This window comes from Coptis chinensis, chromosome 6 (assembly GCF_015680905.1).
Source record: "Coptis chinensis isolate HL-2020 chromosome 6, ASM1568090v1, whole genome shotgun sequence".
NCBI lineage: Eukaryota > Viridiplantae > Streptophyta > Magnoliopsida > Ranunculales > Ranunculaceae > Coptis > Coptis chinensis.
This window is the reverse complement of record NC_141461.1, coordinates 6,534,534-6,557,591: the sequence shown is the minus strand read 5'-3', so window position 1 is coordinate 6,557,591 and position 23,058 is coordinate 6,534,534. Positions and strand designations below refer to the sequence as shown.

The 23,058-nt window shown below is 36.9% G+C and overlaps 3 protein-coding genes across 4 annotated transcripts; 1 reads left to right on the top strand and 2 right to left on the bottom strand.

Moving 5' to 3' along the window:
- Positions 1-5,891: 5,891 nt before the first annotated feature.
- Positions 5,892-7,120, top strand: LOC147491122 (myb-related protein 308-like). The gene is made up of 3 exons (XM_086565645.1): positions 5,892-6,169; positions 6,261-6,390; positions 6,589-7,120. The coding sequence occupies exons 1-3, from the start codon at positions 6,031-6,033 to the stop codon at positions 7,088-7,090; spliced, it is 771 nt and encodes a 256-aa protein (XP_086421771.1). The 5' UTR covers positions 5,892-6,030; the 3' UTR covers positions 7,091-7,120.
- An 814-nt stretch (positions 7,121-7,934) lies between these two features.
- On the bottom strand, positions 7,935-11,672 carry DNK (P-loop containing nucleoside triphosphate hydrolases superfamily protein). The gene is made up of 5 exons (XM_086565644.1): positions 10,945-11,672; positions 9,651-10,118; positions 9,130-9,507; positions 8,979-9,046; positions 7,935-8,360 (listed from the first exon to the last, which is right to left on the bottom strand). The coding sequence occupies exons 1-5, from the start codon at positions 11,539-11,541 to the stop codon at positions 8,156-8,158; spliced, it is 1,716 nt and encodes a 571-aa protein (XP_086421770.1). The 5' UTR covers positions 11,542-11,672; the 3' UTR covers positions 7,935-8,155.
- Positions 11,673-12,290: 618 nt separating this feature from the next.
- On the bottom strand, positions 12,291-18,182 carry RANBPM (SPla/RYanodine receptor (SPRY) domain-containing protein). 2 transcript variants are annotated; one of them, XM_086565320.1, is made up of 10 exons: positions 17,642-18,182; positions 17,423-17,569; positions 17,223-17,309; positions 16,358-16,403; positions 16,015-16,091; positions 15,084-15,246; positions 14,730-14,798; positions 13,502-13,561; positions 13,113-13,199; positions 12,291-12,888 (listed from the first exon to the last, which is right to left on the bottom strand). In XM_086565320.1, the coding sequence occupies exons 1-10, from the start codon at positions 17,998-18,000 to the stop codon at positions 12,607-12,609; spliced, it is 1,377 nt and encodes a 458-aa protein (XP_086421446.1). In that variant the 5' UTR covers positions 18,001-18,182; the 3' UTR covers positions 12,291-12,606. The 2 variants fall into 2 exon arrangements, with proteins under 2 accessions (XP_086421446.1, XP_086421445.1); XM_086565319.1 differs by having other exon boundaries at positions 17,423-17,554; positions 17,642-18,133.
- Between the last annotated feature and the right edge of the window lie 4,876 nt (positions 18,183-23,058).

Genomic DNA, 23,058 nt, shown 5'->3' with positions numbered 1-23,058 from the left:
TTCTATAACAAGATATCATATACAGGAAAACATAATATCTCTATCTCAGGAACACCATAAAAACTTTGGTTCGATGAAATGCCGGCTATCGGAGGAGAAGTACAAGAGTACAGAGGGAGAAATCCTACCGTTAAAGCAAGACAAGATAGATGGCAGAAATCCACGTCACCATAATTGAGGGGGAGTGGCAACAAAGATAGAGAAAAATGTGCTAACATCACATATGGGTCCAAGAGTACTGGCCCAACGGATATTATAACGGCTAGTAACTCAACGGTTACTATCAATCAACAGGGCAACAGATACGAAAGTAGACAAAAGGAACCAGGCCTGTTGGGCCCAGGCCCAGACCCATCGGGTGGGCTGACAGATGTGGATATGGATCGAGATTTAGAAAGAAGTCCATATAGCACAGCAGGAATCATGGTGGTTGCAGGGCCATCTAGGGTAAACCAATTCAACTCTTGTGTGGGGCAGCATTTCAGCTATGATTCTGAGAACAGTCTGGAACAAAGTATGGAGTTGAGCATGATGGGTCAAACTAGACTCAAATCTACAAAGGAGGCTTTGGAACTAGGAGGCAGTCGCACAGATACTCTAATGGTATACTCAAATCATGCTAGTTCCAAGGTAATCCCAGTTCCAGTTGATAAGGCAGATACATCAAAAGGAGAGAACTCTCTCCATTCTAGCCAAGCTCACATTTATCAATTCAACAGCAAATGTACACGTGGTAGGGGATTCAAAACTATAGGTTCGAAAAGATTGAAGAGGAGGTCTAATAAAGGGGGGATAAAGTCTGGATTAGGAGGCAGTATACCAATTGGGAACAAAAGAAAGCTTGTAGGCATAAGAGAAGAGGAAGAAATGGCACAGAATGGGGAAGGCAATTGGGTTAGAAGGAGTGAGAGAGTTATAAAAGGAAGATCCAAGAGAGAAAAACGTCATGCAGATGATATGAGAAGAAAAGGACTAAGGAATGAGTTGTTCCCAGATGATGCACAAATTATTCCGATTTCCAAAGACTCTGCAGGGTCACAAATTCATTCTGACTCATATGGGCAGGCTACTTCTTCTAAACCATCACCATGGCAGTCAGATGAAATGAAAGACCCTTATTCTTCATCTGATTCGGATGGGTATGATGAATTTGTGATCTCTGAAGACTAGAACAACATTCCTTATCTCCCAATGACTGTGTTTAATGTTGGTAGTCAAGCTCTGGAACAACCAAATCAACAGACGACTGTGAACAATTATGGTATGCAAGAGATGCTGGGATATGAGACAGATAATGAGAGGTTTGTTAACCAACCTACCCCTTTAGCAGTGGATGTATCCTTTGTAGCACGAAGACTTCAGTTTCATAAGGTTCAAGATAGCTATCTGGGAAACAATAATTTCCAAAAAGGGGAAGGTTCAAGTGCTAGGGGAAACAGGTTAGAGGAAACGTTTAATGATATGGCTAGCAGTGGGGATCTGTGTGGTTCTCCCCCAGGGTTCACGGTGGTTGTCCCTTCACATATGTATTCACCTCAATAAGTATACACGCCTGGAATTACCGGGGGATAGGTACCACCACGGCGATTTAGCAACTAAAGGACCTCATTGGGAAACACAATCCAGATATTATTTGTTTCTCTAAAACAAAAGCCAGTAGTAGTAGAATGAGTAATGTTAGTAGGATAATAAAGTATGAGAATTGCTTCAGTGTTCCGGCTACAGGACTCAGAGGAGGTTTGTCTGTCATTTGAAAAGAGGATGTGGACCTGGAAATCTTGGGAGCCATACAAAACCAGGTGACAGGTAAACTTTCTAGCTATCATCATAATGAGCCTTGGTTTTTCACTTTTGTATATAGTAACCCAGTAGCATGTCACAGGAGTAAGGTTTGGAATAAGTTTAGGGATTTGGCCCCTCTTGTTCCAGGCCCTTGGTGTCTCTTTGGGGACTTTAATGCCATCTCATCTTTAGATGAAAAGGTAGCGGGTACTAGTATTATGAATAAAATCATGATAGATTTTAATGAGATGATTGATGACTTAGGTTTGATGGATTTAGGGTACAAAGGGCCCAAGTTCACCTGGAGCAATAACAAAAAGGTTCATGACCATATATCCTGAAAAGACTAGACCGTGTTATGGCTACTAATACTTGGTTAATGTTGTTTCCAAATATGATAGTAAAAACCCTAGTGAATGCAACCTCTGATCATCTATCTATCCTGATAAACTTAAATAATGATCTCTCTTATGTAAAGCATGAAAAGCCTTTTATATTCTATAATATGTTGTTACTTGATGATACTTGCATGCCTGTGATTGATAAAGCATGGGGGTCTATTATGCATGATATGCCTGATTGGAATGTTTTGCATAAGATCAAAGCTACACGTAATAATCTTACTAGTTGGAATAAAAAGGTTCTTGGCAATATCTTTACTAATATTAAGGATACTCAAAAACATTTGAGCAAGGTTTTGTCTAAACCTTTTTCTAAGGAGAACTATGAGGAAGCCAAGAGGTTGAAGGCTCTTCTGATGGATTGGTTAATCAAGGAAAAGAGTTTTTTTAAACAAAAATCAACCAATCACTAGATCAAAGATGGAGGGAGGAATACTAAGTTTTTTCATCTTTCCACTATTTATAGAAGGAGGAAAAACATAATAGAAAAACTCAAAAATGATGAAGGAGAGTGGAGCATTGGTGAAGAAGAAGTAGGAGTCAATGTTAATGACTACTTCACCATTATTTTTGCTTCTGACTACCCTAAATCAAATGAGAGTTTTCTTGATCTTTTTTCTCCTTGTATAACAGATAAGGAAAATGACTTGCTTACTGCAGTACCAAGCAAAGATGATATTTGGAAAGTAGTCAAGAAGCTTGGGAGTCTTAAAGCCCCTGGACCTGATGGATTCTAGGGGGTTTTCTTTCAAAAGTGTTGGGACACAGTTGGAACTAGCATTATTGCTTTTGTACAAAAAAAATTCATAATTGGGATTCTTAATCCCTCTTTCAATGAAACTTTCATAGCTTTGATACCCAAGATTTCTAACCCAGGTCATATTTCCAAATTTAGACCTATAAGTCTATGTAATTTTAGCTATAAAATCATATCAAAAATTTTGGCTAATAGACTTAAATGTCATATTAATAAAATTATTTCTCCTTTTCAAGGGGCTTTTATCAAAGGGAGAAATATAGGAGATAATACTGGGTTCGCATGTGAGCTTTTCCATAACATGAAGGTCATGAGGAATAAGAAACATGATGGTTGGGTTGCTTTGAAGATGGATATGGCTAAGGCCTATGACAGAGTGGAATGGTCTTTCCTTAATAATATTCTTGCTAAGCTTGGATTCAGTGATAGATGGAGGTCTCTGATTTTCCAATGTCTATCCACTATGTCCTTTCAAGTGTTGTTGAATGGGTCCCCTCTCAATAAGTTTAAACCTGAAAAAAGGCTCAGATAAGGGGATTCCCTGTCCCCTTACCTTTTTATTTTGGTCTCTGAGGCTTTATCTAGAATGATATCCAAAGATGAACAAGAATGCAAGATACATGGGATTAAGGTCAAGAGAGGATCTCCCCCTATTACTTGCTTACTTTATGAAAATGTTCTTATCATCTTCACTAAAGCTAACCTTGAGGATGGGGGGCATCTAAAAAGATTCTGAGTGAGTACTGTGAGGCATCTGGACAAAAAATAAACTATGATAAGTCTAGTATGTTCTTTAGTAGGAATGTGGGCTTTAGATACAAGATCAAGCTTAAAAGTTTCTGAAATATGAGACAGTTTGAAGCCAAGGAAAAATATCTTGGTATTCCTGTCATGCTATCTAAAAAGAAGTTTGAAGACTTTGAGTATTTAGTGGACAAAGTGCATAAGAAAATCAAGGGGTGGGAAGCCAAGGTATTGTCCCAAGCTAGCAGAGCTACTCTAATTAAAGTTGTGGCACAAGCAACACCAATATATGTCATGTCCATTTATATGCTCCCAGTCTCAACTTGTAAGAAAATTGATAAAGCTTGCAAAGACTTCTTTTGGAATGACACTAAAAAGTAAAAAAGTGTTCACACCATTGGGTGGAAGCACATAAACAAACCCAAAGCAGCTGGAGGGCTGGGGTTCAGAAAAACTAGAGATATGAATATAATCATGCTGGCTAAGCTTTCCTGGAAAGCTACAATAGATGTGAATACTATGTGGACAAAAACTCTCTATAGTATTTATAGTAAAAACTGGATTGGGGATGTGGAGAAACCTCCTGACTATGCCTCTTTCTTTTAGAAAGTGATACATATGGTGTTCAATTTGCTATGGAATATTAACAATAATGGGAACACTACCTCAGTTCTAAGGGATCCATGGTTAATTTGCAATGGTAAACCAAGGACCCTACATGAACTGGGGGTACGGTGGTCCTCAGCTTCAGGACATGCATGTCTCAGACTTGTTCAAGGAGGATGGCCCTGGGATCCAACTAAGCTAGGCAATCTCTTTGATCCTTTTATGACACAAAAGATTCAGGAGATTCTTATTAGACCAACTGGGGCTGGTAAGGATAAGATGGTATGGTGTGAAAATAGGACTGGAATTTTAACTGTGAAAACAATGTATGCATATCTCCATAAACAGGAATGGGAAGGGCAATCTTCCAGTTTTAATTTCAGCACTATCAACACAATATGGAAATCTAAGTTACCAGCTAATACTCAAATGTTTCTGTGGAAACTATATTTGAGTACTCTTCCAATGGAAATCTAAGTTGCCCTTTCTGTTTCAAAACTCTGGAAACTGACTTGCATTTGTTTTTGAATGTGAATGGTCAAAAATAGTATGGTATGCCTCTGATCTAAGGTTAAGAGTGGATGGTCCTGGGAAGGGGTCCATCAAATAATGGGTGAGCAAGTTTATGAAGTGGTGTCAGAGTGCTAAGGAGGAGAAGTCACAAGCAGGAACTTTGGCATGCTGCCTCCTCAACAATCTATGGAAAACAAGAAATGAGCTGAAGTTTGAGGGAAGGAAACAGAATAGGGAGAAGGTGATTAGGATAAGTAACATGGATGCAATAAGATGTATTCAGGCTTATAATAAAGATAGTCGTGATCTCATTAATCTTGATTTAACTTTGAATTATAATAACATTTTTACTATCGTACCTAATGACTGTGTTATAATCAGGTTTGATGCTGCATTCTCACAAGGGACAGGATGAGCAGCAACTGGATGCTTAACATGGAGTGATGTAGAAAGCATAGTGGGTACAGCAACCAGGAGGTACAAAGCCAGAATTGCTGAAGAAGCAGAAATGGTGGCGGCAGAAATTGCTATAATTTTGGCTCTTTCATCTGGCTGGAAAGAAGTCAAATTTGAAAGGGATTGCTCAGAAGTAATCAGAGCTTGTCTGGCCATACATGTTCATGGGCCTTGGAGAGTTTGAGAGCTTCAGTAAACAATTTTTTGTTTTCTTTCAATTCTAGTAGTTTTAATTGGGTCAATAGGGAGTCAAATGGGGATGCTCATGAGTTGGCCAGATGGGCTCACCATCAGCTGAACATGAATAATCTTCCAAAGTGTATTCTGGAACATAATCTGGTACCTATGGTTTTATAAATTAAGTAATATATGGGAGGTGATTATCGGAGAAAAAAAAACACCCCCTGCCTTGGGCATAAATATTTTTGTGCCCTGAGCTACGTGCCTAATTGTCTATGATATTCTACGGAACAACTGATCCCAAGTCCAATTTTTTAGAATATTTGCAATAGTTAGTGAAAAAAGTGGACCAACCTAAGCTTACCTACCAAACCAAATTCAATTCTCTCCCTTTTTTTTTCTAATTCTAACCACTCATTTTTTTCTTCTCCAACTGGTCAAAATCCTCCAAAGTAGGATACTCACTCACTTGGCCTTAACAATTTCCTCCTTTCTCTCTGTCTCATTTAAAAGACACTCTCTCCACTCTTTCTCATCACCTATACACATTCTTTCTCTATCACCCCTTATTTCACAACAAAAAACTAACACATGGGTCGTTCTCCTTCTTCTTTTGATCATAAACCCCACCTCAACAAAGGTGCATGGACAGAAGAAGAAGATCAGATCCTCATTAACTACATCAAAGTCCATGGTGAAGGAAGTTGGAGACAACTTCCAAAAGCTGCTGGTACTTAACGACCATATCTTTTATTTCATCAACTTCATTTGTTCTTGTTTTTTTTCATTCATTTGAACATCATTTCTGAGTTTTTTTGTAGGCTTGCTCCGCTGTGGAAAGAGTTGTAGACTTAGATGGACAAATTATCTTCGGCCTGATCTTAGAAGAGGAAATTTCACTGAAGAAGAAGATGAAATCATTGTTAAGCTACATAGTTTACATGGAAATAAGTATGGTTCTCATTCAACTTTGATTTATTTATTATTTTGCAGAAGATGAAATCATTATTAAATTCTATAGTGTACATGGAAAAAAGCATATGATTCTCATTCAACTTTGATTTTTTTTTTTTTTTTTTTTTTTTTTGAGCTTGTGATACATTATCTTATTTGGTTTCTTTTTGTTTTTCACGATTGATCTCAATTCAGATGGTCTCTTATTGCGGAACGCTTACCTGGAAGAACAGATAATGAAATCAAGAATTATTGGAACACTCACATTCGGCGAAAGCTTTTAAGCCAAGGAATAGACCCGAAGACTCATCGCCGGATCAATGCCATTGCCAGCGACAATGGTGGTGGAAATAACAGCATTTCTTGCATTCCAACAGTGGATTCATTTCAAATGGCTAAAGTTGGAAAATCTCGTGATGATTCTGCTCATAATGCAAGTGGAAACAGAGGCATTGGCGAGGAAGAGCAGCAACATCAGTTACTTGATCTAAACTTGGACCTGTCTTTAAGTGTTCAATCTCCAACTTCGACCAACTCAGAAGAATTCAAGCAAAAAGATTCATCATTCCAAACATTAGTTAAGCCACAACCGGTTTTGAGTCACAACATTTGCTTGTGTTGTAATTTAGGATTGTATGGTAAAGAAGGCTGTAAATGCCAAGATGCAAACAGTGACAATCTCCATAGATATTTGTGAAATACAAGTAAGTTAATTTTTTCGTTTAAATATGAAGTGATGTCTTTAATTGTATTAACAAATATTATACATTAATTATAGGTAGGCACCCTTTTTTTCCAAATAAAACAATCTAGAGTGTCGTAGATTGATAGATAGGTCATTCTAGACTTCTAGTTTAACCTGTCCACATGGGCAATCCAGAGTGAATTCCCATTGATGAAAGCAAACCGTACTTTAAAAGGAGAGAGAGTCTCTTCTTGATCCATTTTGTTTCTTAAATGCATTTTACAGTCATGGAAAACTTGTTAGATTGTCTCTAGGGCTAAGAACTTGGAGAGAAATGAGATACAAGGTTGTTGAATAAGTGATATGATGTTTCTTGATTGAAGATTAACAAGGGTGGTAGTTGGGGTTGTTGGTTGGTACTTGGTAGGTAGGTGGGCAAGGCAGAAGGACTACTTTTCAAATGGTTTTCTCTCATGAATACCCGGTTGGCTTTCTCTTTCCATGTCTCCCTTTACTTAACTGGTTGGCTTTCTTTTTCCACCCTTTACTTTAAAATGGATTCGGATTAAATTACATGATCACATTTATATTAAAATGCCGAACACCTAATTTTGTTCTAGAAGCTCATGCTACTCTACCTAATTCAATAAGTTCTAGAAGCTCATGCTACTCTACAGTTTACTCTACCTAATCCAACCCTCTGGCTTTCCGCTTTTGTAAACACATCTCCAGAAAGTTATCCAAGAAGTCTTGCACTACTTTCATAATTCAGGAGCTTACAACCTTGCATGACCAAAAGAAACAGAAGCAAGGCAAAATTACAAAAGGCATACAAACTGAATCTAAAAGCAAACTATTTTGTGAATGACTGAACATCAACATCAATAGATTAGTACTAGTTGAACAACATAAAAGTCAGAATAACTGATCTTGTTTCTCCTCTACAAACCAAACCATGCCCTGCTGTATAAAGAAAACAAATTTACATGAGCAAGCATCCGATTGCAGACACAAAGTCAGAAATTATCCCAGTGAGACTAGGGATCAATAAAATGGACTTCATGGGAAACACATAAGCTAGCCAGAGAGGTGCGACATTGCCCGTCTAAATTCCAATGGCATTGAAGCATCTGGAAATGGACTCCGACCAGGTACCCACAAACCTTTGTTAGGAAGTACCACGTGTTTGTTTGACTTGTTCATATCAGCCCCAACTTTCATCAATGGAACTTCCTGTTTTTTCTTCACGAACTCGAAGAACTTTGCAACTTGGCGAGCATACCTTCACAAAGACGGCAAAAGATATGAGTTAATGCTCCAGACAGCACGCACTACAAAGGTACAAAGGCAACTACATCCACCTTCCATTAGGCTTAGATTAGGATCAATAAGATTAAATGGACAAAACAAATAGCTATAATAGCAAAGGTGAAATTTCAATTACTTTCTTTCTATTGAAAAGAAAAATCAAATCAAATGAACCACTGCACGCAAATATAGAACTTTCAACACGCTATCCAATTTTCTGCAATCATATGTACTGAATCTTGGATCCAATAGCACAATGCAATTCTGTATATCAAATGAACCACTAGATGTGGACATTACTATTTCAGTCCTTCCAATGGATGATACAGAGAAATCAGAGAAACATAACCAATTGAGAGAGCACTGGACAACCACTATCACAATTGATGAGAAAGAATTTGACGGAAACATACAATTTTAAAACACCAACATCCAGGTACAATATGAAAAATCAATCTGCATAGGTGTTTGACTTCTATATCTGTATCCACTTCAGCAAAGGATGGAGAGAGAGAGAGAGAGAGATTCTTACAAGATACAAACACAACTATAAGATTCACTAAAATAATTTCAGAGAGTATTGTTATCTTACTGTTCCTTTGCTTCAATGTCTTTGCTAAAATCAATGTTCGGTTCGCAGTCCAGAACCAAAGCAGGAACCTGATCACAAGCAAAGAGAACTAAGATATAATATCATAGGAGAGTTTGATGGGGAAATTATTTGACAGGTAAAGAAAGATGACCTTCTGAATACTTGAATGCATATGATCACCCTCCAAATAGAACACACGATCCCGTATATCAGGATGCAAGGAATTATCCACTTGAAGAGGTAGCTGACTGATAGACAAAACACCATGATTACCACTTTCGAAAGGAAACAGCCAATTCTCATGCTTTTCATGCAAGTCTTGCAGATAATTCAGTGTTACACCACCCTCTTCTTCTCTCTTCCGTAACATCATCCGCTTATGGCATGTATCAGGGCTTGCTCTCAGATAGATGAATCCATCAGGAATCAGCCCAGGCAAAGTTGAAACAACTGGATCAAACCATGAATCGTATATGCTGATCTCCATCTCATTCATCCACTTTGCTTCATGAACAGCTCGTACAAAGACCTAAAGAACAATGAAGGGGGAAAGCAAAAGATCAGAACCCCAAATTAATTCTGACTGACCAAGTGGAGGAAATCTGGCAAAGTCTGTCAATAGGCAGAATGCTTCCAGCTTAATAAATTCAACTCAATCAAAAGAGTGCTTACCATTCTATCACTGAAAACACTCCTCTCCATCAGCCGTAGTGGTTTGATTCCACCAGCAGATTCTCGCTCCTGCATGACCCTCGTGACAAACACATAATTCTGGAAGGTATATGCATACCTCTGAGGTTCTGCATAGAAAGCATCTAATATATTGAAGTGATCGGGTCCAATATCCTGCCATTTCGCAATAGGTTCTGGAACCACTTCAACAAGGTCACGTAACTCAATAGTTTCATTAGCTATTCTTTGAAGAAAAGTGGTCTTTCCAACACTTATATTTCCCTCGACACAGAAAGTGAGTCGCTTCTTCTGGGAGGCCTTTGCATCTGAATTTGGACTTTCGTCCTTCAACTCTCCATCCACACTCTCTTTGATATATGAGGTTATACTCTCAGCATGGTTCTTGTGAATGATTCCTACAGAACTCTGTAAGAACTCAACCATTTTCTGACTGGACTTCCCAAAAAACTGCAGGAAACAAATACAATATCTTATTATTAAACTTGAGAAAGTAAAAGAGGTTGCGCTACAGCTTTAGCATGACAGCCAGCTTCCGGTACGGCATTAGATAAGATGAGTCCTAGGCAAACAATTCGTATACAATTGAAAATCCCAACAGAACGTGAAAGTGATAAAACTAAGATTTTTCTTTATTCATATTACGGCAAGTCCATCAGAAAACAGAGATATATATGAAATAAAGATAAGCACTCACTTAACTGATAGAAACTTTATGTTAATATCAATAGTAGGATGGTCTTATCTTTATCTGAAAAACAAGCTCTCTAAAGAAGAAAAAATACATAGGAAGAATCTCCCTATGATACTTCAGACATGGCAGTGCTGCTGCAGACTTCATGGCTTTGCAGAAAGGAACAGAGTCATACGCACCCAGGCCAGTTCCGCAGCCAGGAAATTTTCTATTCTAGCCTGGTCTCCCAAAAAATATACCTACTATCCAATTAAATTTTTGCTAAACCATTTTTTGTAAACATAAATGATAAACCACACAACTTTTCCCACAAACTGTTCAAAGAAATAAACAGTCACAATCATTCATCCACATCACTAAAAGAAAACTACCGAATGCAACACTCTTCTAATTTTTTCATATATTGCACAAAACATATCTCTCAACCCCAAAGATCTTATGACTACCATAACATAATCATTCCAAAAATGAGCTTATAAACCACATAAAAGACTACAAAGCTCATATCAAGTCAAATATACCCCCTCTAACTCTAATGCAATTTTACAGCCAACTCAAAAAAAAACTGTCAATAAATTATACCTTATCTTTATAAAGTTGCTTAAGCTCTGCAACTTCTTTATACCCCTTATCAACTAACTTCCTCAAATTCCTCGGCCCAACACCCGGTATCGCTAAAAGGTCAGGATTCCCAGGCAAACCAGCCCCACCACCAGCACTAGTAGTAGTAGTAGTAGTTCTACTTCTCCTGTGCAACCTCAATGGTTTCTCATTCTCATCATTCTCAACTCCTTCAGTCTCTAAATTCCTGGAACCTCCTTCACTAGAAACAGCGTTAAACCCAGTATCAGATTTTGTATGAAACCAAGCTGACCTTGAGGATAATGACCAATTTTCTTTAAAAACGACCCATGCTCTAACTGGGTTACTCACAGCTGAGTCTAGTGAGGAACAACGACAGCTTCTGCAATTAAACGAGGCAAAACGAGGGGAAGGATATTTTTTAGTGTGGAAATGGATTTTTGGGGTTATGCCTGAAATTAAGTTTTTGGTTTTGATGGCGGTGGGCATAGTTGGAAATAGTAAAAAATGGAACTTGTTAGTGTGAAGTTTGTGAGTGGGGCCAGAAGTACAGAGGAGTGGGCCAGGTGGAGGGCTTCTTCTTAACAGCTTTTGCATCCCTTAGCATTTCACAACTCGAGTGTGGGAGTATAATAAGAGTGTTTACTATTTAGGGTTTGAAATAGTGAAGTAGGAGAGTGAAGACATTTTTAGGGTTTTTGTTGTTTTTGAGGAGAAAGAGGGTTTTTGGGGTTTTGGAATTGGGTCAGCCAAGCAAATAAACTTTTGGACAAACGTACGTGCGTGCGTGCGTGACGGAAGGGTTTTATGTTAGACGCGCTGCTTTGCAGGCAAATAAATAGGCGGACATAAATTCCACAATTTTTAGGAAACAAATAATACACTTGGCAAACTTTATTTTGGGTTGGTAAGCATTTGGTAGTTTGGTACTCAACAAATGTGGGTATTGGGTTCGGGGCTTTCACAGTTTTATGCCCATTTAGCAACTAGCATTGCCGCCTCTTGGATTTGCAGTTGATCACTGCGTGTTTCGGGACACCAAGAGAGTAAAATTGATGACCAACGGTGATCGGAAGAAGCAAATTCAAGCTTTGCAATTTACATGCCTCAACTGTATGACTTTCAACTTTTTAAGTAATGGGGACCTGGAGACTGTTAGATTTGGTAGCCTAACTGAAGATCTCTTTAAAAATAAACAGCACAAGTGCACAACACCAATCTGCCAGTACAAAGCCTCATTAAGAAGAGACCTATATCTTAAAATTGCCTGGTATCAAAGGACGTTCATTATGTTGTTTATTATGTCCTGCGTTAACTAACACCCATGACACCCAACAAATCAAGTATGTAAGTACGGGAAAACATCCTCCTAAATCGAACATTGGTGGAGTCGGGCATTTTACAGACCCAAATCAACCTGGTTGTGATCAAATTCGCTAAGAATCATCAACATGGCTTTGCAAAAGCTTACAAATTCATAGAATAACACAGTCGTAAAAATTACTGTGAACATAAATCAGGTATTATTGTAAGAAAGAAAGCTAGAAATTACAACGGCCTGTACTTCTTTCCACCAGCTAAAAGTGATCTATACATATGTGCCTTGAGGAAGAGAATAAGCTGCCCCAAAGGATTTATCAGGATCCAAACATCAATTGCCAATTACCATTTCCTCCCCTTACTACTCTGTAACACTCTCTGCAGATTGAATGCTTCTCCTTGATCCCCACTTATGGCCCTCCTCTCCAAGCAACAAGCAGTGAGCTGCCTCAGCAACTTCTCCAGATGCGACTGCGTACAACTTTGTGGATCCTTTATGTCAGGATTCATTAACAAGATCATGATGTTAACTGCATCTGCTGCAACCTCCCTCTGTGCCATGTCAAGAAGATATCCAACAGGGGACTCTGAAGGTTCTTCATACGCCAGCAGAGCAATGCACTCCTAGGGATCAACAGTTAGAACATTTCAATTAGTAGCTGTCGTATTCCAAATCAAGCACCAAAGCATCCACCCGAATATTTATTATATATACCTTTGTTTGTTTGCGTGTGTGCCTAAATGTGTGAATATGAATTTAACCTTTTGTACTGGATTTATCTCATTCTTGTGGCGAGACCCTCTAGCACCTAGGTGTTATCTAATGATGCAAATAGTTGCAGCAATACCTGAACTAGACCTGCTAATGATGCAACCTCAAAAAATTTAGCCAGTTCAGCCCTTGCGTATTTCACGGCCTCCTCGAGTTCTCTAACCTGTATATACAAAGAAAATGCAAAGCGGCATTACAGAGTGCGAGCTGCACCATACTTTCTAATCAGTATCGGACACCACTAACGCTCAGTAAGCAAACGTTCAACAAGCAAATGCCACAAATAATTGCTGAACGGCATATCAGCCTTTTACATTTGATAAAGTGAAATATATATATATATATATATATATATATCTAAGATTCTTATCAGTCAATTCAAAACTGATATCATTTGCAATAAGTGAAAAGTGTCCTGCAGTAAATAAAGCTAGAGTACCCTAAAGAAAATAAAGGGTCAAGTACCTGAACAAGTTCAATAAACTTTTGGCAATGAAGCAGAAAGCAAATAGTTGACGTGTCATTCTGCAGAAAAAATGTTTCAGTCACTTGACACACAAAAAGGAGACTATTTAACAACAAGGAGATCTCATAATGAAACAGGGTACATAATAAATAGCCAAACAGGTAGTACAATACTTATATGATACATTTACTACAAAGAAAAGGTAGAAACACATAGTCAACTGTGAAACTGGGTTTTTAGTTTTACACCTTTATGTAGTTAAAGTGTTACGCATCGGAAACTAAAATCAAACAATTTAAAGACGAGAGAGTACCATCAATCTATGATGCACGGATATGGGTATAGGTACCGATACGGCGACACCAGTACGGGGTACGATACGGCTTTTTGAAATATTAGGATACGGGTACGGCCTATGGGTACGGCTAATTAATATGAATATTTTAAAATATGTGTATTCTGAAAATTATGTTAGTAGTTCTTTGAGTGAAGTTAGTCAAGAACATGTGAAAAACTATTATAACACATGTCAAAGTCAATACAACTTGAAGCCTCAAGAACAATTTACATTTTAATGGAGTAGAACTTTCGGATCAGGCCTATTTCAGGGATTCCAGTACCCTAGAAGTATCTAGTACCCGTATCGGTATCATACCCGACCGGTATGGGTGCAATGGCATTTTAGCGGTATCCGTGCATCATAGTCATCAATCAAATGAACTTTACACTTAAAAATAATAACAAAACCAGTATTTTATAAAGCAGACTTCAAGATCAGGAACGTTATAATAAACGAGTATTGTCGTTCAATATACTTGATAATTTAATTCCTCTCAATTTATTTTAGGGGAAAAACCAAAAACCCAGAAATCAAAAACTCATAACAAAAATTTAAAGAGTTACACATGTTGGTGTCATGCGGGTATTCTCACTAATGGAAATGCACAAATTCCAAATTTCCAATCAGCCTGTTTAGATGAGTTTCCCAAGAGTCTGCATTGCTTTTCAAGGTCTTTTTAAAGTTTTTATCAAGTTACCAACTACTTTCCAATGACATACCCTTGAATAAAGAAACAATAACTGAGGAATGTTCATTCAAGAAGCAAAAGAAGATTATATATAGCAAGGTCTTAACGTATATAAAAGAGGGTGACATTACCAAACCCATGAGGAAAGACGAGAAACTAAAAACGCACCATGTATATAAAAATATCAAAAGCAACTGACCTGTACAATCTGAGGATACCACTCCCGAAGTTTACTAAATGCTGAATCAATATCTCCCCTCCTTATGAGCTTCTCTAGCAGAGAAAAGAGGTCAGTAGAAGGAAAAGGAGAAGGAGAAAAGAAAAAGGATGCTCAACACAGAAAATAAAAAGTATTCATGAAATAGGATATCATAACTTCAAGACTTCTTCTATTTTAACCAATACAGGCCATCTTTACCAATTACAATAAATTAATTCACGTAACAGATTCTACTGATTCAAGATACATCTTAAATATTTCAAAACATCACTAATTGACCAACAAGAACAATCTTTTTAAAATTAAGCCCACACAATCCAGGGATCTTCCTACCTGACGCAGAACTTTTCTGTGGTTTAGCGCATACATATTTCCTTGCTCACTGAAACCATTTTCTTGAATGACAGCAACAGGAGGGAGAGTACTTTTACTTGCCATATCAAATGAATTGAGTGTGTCATGATACCCATAGTGTAGCAAGTAGGAACGAACTATCCTGGTGACCAAATAGTCGAGATTTCAGAGCAAGATAAAAAGAAAATTGTAATAAAAATAATTATGACCAGTGTAAGTAAATTTGGAGATGGTTCTTGGAGAAGCTTGAAGACATAGGTCAGATGGTCTCTGCAAAAATCTTTTTGACTAAAACTTCAACCTAATACAGTTAGAATGGCCTAGTAGTTGAGACTTAATGAGACTAATTTATGAGCACCCTTAACTATATTTAGATATTCTCTTTGAAAACAAAACACTTGCTGCAATGAAGATATGCTGATTTGCTTCTCTGGCTATCACAGAGAGTGTTGACATAAAACAAGAGACCATTTGAGTTTCTCTCACCTTGCTACAGTTTGATACAAATGGCATTACATATTTATCAGCTGAACCACAATTCCTCAAGTAATCTAATGTTACCTTCTTTAGGTTAAAACAACAGTTTTAATCTTTCTTAACATCATTCTCTTAAATTTCTACAGTAGTTTCAATTTTCAAACAAATATTGTATTTTAAGTGTATAGACAAGTGTGTGCATGTGTGAAATAAAACAAAAAATCCGATGTATCCAAAATACAGATACTGTTTATGGTTGTATTTTTTCAAACCTACATACAAGACATTGAGACGGGATCGAAGCATCATGTCACAAATCTGAGATGGTGAACCTAGTTCAATAACCTAACATCATGTCACAAATCTGAGATGGTGAACCTAACATCATGTCACAAATCACATCCTAAGAAGTTTCAATCCAAAAGGAACATACCCGTGACTAACATTAAGTGGCAGCAATACTTTTTCAATTGTCATCTGTTGCCTCAGTCTTTCCTCCAGTGCAAGCGCCTAGACAAAAGAATAACAATTGATATAGCTCAGGAAAATGCTATAAATTTAGAATCCGTATGCACACCAATACTTCATGATAAAAAAGGTATGTGCTCCTATGATTTTACCCTTGTTGAAGAAGAAATACTAAAGAGATATGGCATGAAGAAAAACTAGTATAGTTACTACAATAAAAAATGTGAAATCTGTAGCATGTCCTTATTCGACAATATATCCAACCATCCAATATCGCGATTATAAGTGTTTTGACAAGAATATCATACCTCAACATCAAAAACAAAGGGATGCTGCCCAAAGTTGATATTCACCCTAAAGATTTGACACAGAAGATCACATCAGAATATATTAATGTCTAAAACATGAAAATACAATACAAGGTTATTTCTAAGCCGAGAAAAGCAATTCAAGAATCTATCAATTTCAGTGAGCTGAGAGTTTGGGAAATGCAAAAGAACCTCTTTATTGATTCTTCCATGTTTAAGATATAACAAAATCATGTACCAACAAGACCAAATCCCTAAACAATTGCACCACAATCTGAGAATTTTCTAATGATCTAGTAAAAATAGAGCCCAAGACTATAACCAAGATATAGAGCAAACCTAAATTAGTCTTTAATTAGTTTGAATGGTGATGCCAAGTTCCAAGCAGGAAGACATCCCTAGTAGGTGTTTCAGATACTAAGTAATGCAAACACCATCTATTGCATTTAATCTTCAAAGTTGCGAACATCTAAAAAGAAAAAAGATTGGCATTATAATATCTAAATCTGAAAAATGATGGGTTACGCTTAGGAAGACCTTAACCTGTATTAATATTTCAAAATATCATGTCCTGCTTTATCGTCCTCAACATAAGAGTTCAATTGACTGTCTAAAGGAGCTATAAAGTACTTACAAGAATCATAAATGATAAAGCATTGTTAGTCTTCTTTTGATCATTTTTGTTGTTTGTTTTCTAACTTGGTTAGTCTGGTAGACCGTGGGTCCCCAAAATCCACTGTCGCAGGTTTGCATGAGTTTTTAGAACCATTTGAATCGAGTAAGGGCTTTTTAGCAATATCGGTAACCGGGACATGTGTTTAATACAGTAGTAGTGAGTGTGATTGCGAAAGGAAGCAGAACATACTCCTCGTTTTGGCTGTGAACAGCAATTGTTGGAAACAAAGGGCCCTTCACATCCTTGCACACGGGTCCAACCAGCTTTCCGTTTTTACTACACAAAACATCAACAGCACAACAGTAGACAACATCATCAACGCAATCATCTATAACATATGGAACATGAATTACATGATGCCATCAAGAATAGTACATAGATGCACTTACGTGAAAAAGAACTCTTGTGAGCCATAATTGATACCGCCCCCAACTGTATCACCAGACGTAAAGGTTGGACCAAAACTTTCACCCTTTCCCTGTCCACGGTATAGTAGTCCATCATCCCCATGGTACCCATAGCTATTTGGATCCCAACTGCAAACCAAAATATTATTATCATACTAACAATGATTACAAATCTACTAAACAAGAATCTTAAATGCTCACCCAGGTTGTCGGCGCATCTTGAAATGCTCATTAGTAAAACCAATAGCAATCTGTCCTTTAGTCCCAGCATCCTTAACAAAAATCTCGAAATAATAAACCAATCTCTTGGAAGGAGCCGGACAATTAGCTTGTACAACACCAACATCATGTCCATGTAAATGAACATTTGTATATTTAACAGACAATTTATCAGGTGACACAACAAGAAAACCACCAGAACTGTTTATTGTATTCAAATGTGTTGGCACTTCTTCTTTTTCTTCTTCTTCCATATCGTTAACTCCTCCGCTGCCACGTCTTCTGTTTAATCCTAGTGTTTCCATACTGAAATTTAACCTACTTTCTTGATTGTCAACCATTTAGAAAAATTTTGTTATCGGTGTTGGATTCATTTCTGATTGGAGATTTTGGGAGATCTAATTTTATTTTGTTTTGAAATTTGGTTGGAAAAAAAATATAAACCTAATAATTTGATTTCGTGTTGATGAGGAAATGAATACTACTGTGGTGGTACTTGAGATGTTGCAGTGGAATAAAATTCGAGTGGAACGTCTCTTACCGAATCCATATAAACGCTCAAGTGAAACGTCGACACGTGGTAACGGTAATGTTGTTGGATGATAATATTGAGAAAAAGGGAAGTGGGAAACTTGATTTCGATGGTAAATTTGAATTACATATTGCAAATTCCAAATATACAATTCAAAAGATTGCGCACTGAACACACACAAAAAATTGATATAAACCAAAAATTTACTAATGAAACTATTTTTTTTTGTCTACAGCTGATTTAAGTAGTTTTTTTTTGGCATAATCCTTCTTTCCGCTCCATTAGATCCCAACACAAATTTTACATTTTTTCTCTTCAACTCTTTTATATGCAAACATAGGGCTCACATGAATTTTGTCATTCCTCTTTAGTCGTTCTTACTGAAAAACTTTTGCTCTTTGTTCTCTTTAATGAGTTGGTAGAGGATAGATCATTATGACAACATTTTTCACTATCAACACTGCTTGCATACCACATTAGACAGTGGATCATTATAAATTTTGTAAAAAGTGAGAAGAAATTGGATGAGTTGTGAGATAGAAAAAGGTTTTCGAGAACCATTTTTAAGTCTCACTATTAAATGGTTGAAATTTCTTAGATTGTTGGGAGGAGTGCATTTATAAGTGAAGGACAAATAGTAAAGGTAGATACAAATAATTTTGTTTAGTTTTAACTCTAATAATATATAAAAAAAATTAACATAAAGTGAACATAAAATGGAAAAGATAACGAAGTGAGGTATGAACCAAATGTTTGAATAGTAGTATGATGGAGAATATGCTTGTAACTTATTTGTAAGTTTTAAGATGTTTTTATTTACAAAAAGAATAATTTTAAATAATAAAAATTACAAATTAAGATGTTTTTGCATTGTCATAGTGTCTCGTCATATATCTCAATTAGTATAGAGTACACCATAATTAATATGGACATTTAAATTGGACCAGCCTTTTTTCTACCACTAAATACCCTTGATAAAATATTCAAACAAATTATTCAATGCCTTTAAGAAGGACTACTTTGTAATTTTAAATTTTACTACCATTTATACCCTTAAGATGATATAGTATTCTTAAAGACGTATGTGTAAACTCAAGTAGGAAATCAACTACACACTACTATATCAATTGTTCGCGAGTTACTGAGGGCCATTAATACCGACTTTATTGTCAGGAAACCAGTCGTCTTCTATTCTTTGGGGCCATTAATCTTCGACGACTTTTATTGTCGTGAAACCTCTCTCATCTTCTCTCATTTTTCTTTTTCTCCTAAAAGGTAACAGCCAAACAAAATTTAAAAAAAAATATATATATATATAAATAAATAAAAAATGCGGCCCTAATAATATCTCTATTTCAAAATGTAAGATATTTCATTTAACCTATTCAAAAATTTCATAGATTGGAAATTACTCATTCGAGGATCTGCAACTATTTCGCTACTTTGGCAGGAAGGTTAGTTTCGTTCTACTGGCCTTTAATCATTATTTGAAGATTTATGATTTTTTTTTAAGAAGCATGAAATATCTTGATGACTTTTTGTTAGTTTCTAAAATTGGGTTTTGGGATAAAATTTTGCCCTAATATGATGAGTCTTGCCCTTTTAGAAAAAGTTGTATGGAGTTATCAGCTCGGCCTTTTCTGTGTTGACGGAAGATGAATTGTCTTGTTGACAACAACGTTTTCCACCCTTTGGTATGTCTGGAGAGGGGAAACATTTAGAGTAGATATTGGAGATCAAAGTAAATTATCTCGAAATGCCTGGTGGAGTATATACACAACTATTCTCACATCCAAACACATATAGCAAATTCTGGAAATCACTCAACTCGGGCCTTGCGCTGTGTAGATGGTTGAAATTTAATTGTGAGGGTTGTAGGGAGATGGGAAAGAAGATTCAGATAGTTCTTTTATGATGAATTGTGGTTATCATTACAGCTACAGTAGGTTCAATTGGCTAGGACTCTTACAAATGCAAAACAAAGATTCGAAATGGTTAGAGAGGCCATTAACTGGGAAAAGGTTCGAGAGGTACAAGTGTACAACCTATCGGATTAAATGCAATGCACCACATTAACCGACTTTTGAACCTCGGTCAAGTTCATTACACTTCCATGGCCATTGTTAAAGCTAGTTACGAGTTTTAGATAGGTTTATTGGTCTTAGAGTTATCTCCCCGTTAAAACCCTTAATGACATGCTCACATAGTGCATTGTGGTGAATAATGATAAGTCTTTTGTTTGGGTTAATAGCTGTTGTTGCTTTCTTTGCTTGGTGAGGTCTTTAGCAGACTCAAGGTTTGTGTTGGTTGTATTTTGAACTATGTAATGATGTTTTCCTTTTCCTACAACTGAAAAAGCAGTCTAGATGTATGCTTCACTTGCAGAAGAAATCATATGCTTATCACTTGCACAAATCCCATAAATTTTGTTATATAGTAAACTTGCAACTGAAGTGCTTGAAGTCAAATTGGATGCCTTTGTACTTGAACAATATATTGAAGGACCCAAAATGTTTCGATGCATTCTTTAGAAAAAAAAATCATAGTTAACGGATGTGCTTATCACACATAATTTCATTACTTTAGTGCTTTGTTGGTTTTGTTTGATTTTTGCTCAGCTGCATATTGCAACGTGTTCTTTTGTCCCGGAACACTCTACTCAACCAGTTGATTACAACCTGTTTGACGCCATCCAACTGTTTGTGGCCAAGAAGCCCAAGATGCCTGATTAGAGAAGCCTCAGATGTGCAGTATCATTGAGCCTCTTTACCTGCCAACCCGTTCTTAACGAATGTTGTAGTAATCGCCATGGAAGAATCATCTATACGATCTTATCGACATTATTGGATGAATCCTAGGAGCCCCGTAACAAGACACTTGATTGGCACCGCGTGAGTGAAGATACCAATGGAAGATGAGCATATCGAGGAAGATCTTTCAACATTTACTTCATGAAGATGGTCATGAGTACTGGCTTCACGACAAGAGATTTCAGTTTCGTGATCCCCAGTTGTGGTGACAAACTATAACCTGCTTTTACCAAAAAAATTCCTCGTCAAGCCTTGCCTGGTCTTGGAAAGCAGATCTCCATGTGGTAAAGGATTTGGCCCATCTCGGTCATTAGCCGAGTTAGGTAGAACGTGTGACTCGTGTCGCGAAAACCCATTGCTCTCACTTGGTGGGAGTGATGATAGGTTCTCTATTCTCATCTTTGCAGCCAACCAAGGACAAGGAATTAAGAAACTGGATCATCCAAAACTCCACCTGCCTCGGACTCCTCACGATGGAGGAGAGAAATTAGCTGCAATCATCAATAAGACTCACCATGTCGGTGGTGTATATCTCGAGATGCAAGGCAACCTTCCCATCGCCCCGACTCACTTCAACAAGCTCATCCGAAGATTGTATCCGTTCCTCTACAAAGTTCGGTTCCTAAAGAATTTGCATGTACCAATCGGTTCATTTATCCGAGATTGAAATGACGATCTACGATTACTAGCGGTTGTCAATACTGGGATTCTTATCAAGCAACAAAGAAACATAGTTATCTTTACATATAGAATAACCAATACAAATTGAACTCGAGAAAAGGCAATATAGTCTTATAGAAGGTTATGCTTATTGCTCCAACAACAAGGCCTTATACCTCATTACCAAACAAGTCAAATTGCCTCTCGGCCTATGTTACATAAATGCTCAACCGTAGGTAACATAGGTATAGTTGGTGGCTTCAATCTTTGAAAGGATGTAAGGGCTCTTTGGCGAAGTCATAGTCATGGTGGGCTCAATATGGGTAATCGGCCCTTATTTTTCTATTATATCTTTGGCTTTTGAAGTTAGAACGAGGTCCCTTTGAATATATAAGCCTCCGATTAAGTTCACAAGTACATCAAGAGAATTACATTTGCTATTGAGAATTGTCATGCATTTGGAAGCTCATTGTTGGATGTACTCAATTTTGGGAAGGCATACACACTTTTAGTCGTGTTTTATTTGATTCTTAATTTCTTATCTATCCAGACCTTCAAATATTTCTCATCTCATTCAATTATTGTTAAGGATATATTGTAAATCACTTGATTTTCACTGATCGATCGAACAATAATGACTTTTTCAGTGATGCAAGCGCAACAGGTGTGCCCAATTTACTTGAAAAAAACGTGTACAGAGTTATCAGAAATTGGCTTAAACATCCATATGCATGCTTTGGAAACGAACTCTTAACATTGTAAGGACTTTTCTCTATCTCAAATTGATGTGAGTAGGTACTCTTTTTATTTGCTCAATGTGTTTTTTGCTGATAAAACATATGTATGCAGGAATGCTCATAAGAACATATCTCAACGCTTTATCATATCTCAAACATTGAGAGTCTGTATTCCGTGCTTTTTGCTAGCATGATGTCCCTGAATAAAAACGATGCGGTATTTAATAGTTCTTCTTTTGTTGTATGGGATGTCTTATTAGTAGTATATTTTATTTATTTAATTATTTTTACCTGTCTTTTGCATTCTTTTTTGCTACCAGATATTGAGTTGGTAAATTTACATATATCAAAGACCATGGTGTTGTTTTAAAAATGGAATTTGATTCTACAGACAAATTTTGTTTAATATACATGTTAACATTGCACACAGAAGAAAAGTTATTCATCCAGACCACTTTTCTATCAGCAACATCACTTAAACGCCAAGCACCCTCAATTGAAGACTATACAAGAATGAGCTATTGATCAATGTTGAGTCTAAATTCAAAAGAATTACTTTTACATGCAACCATGCTAAGGAATGCACCAAGATAGAACGTGCTTGATTTGAATACTATACATGTCACCAAACATTTAAGTGTACAATGCAAATGGACAACA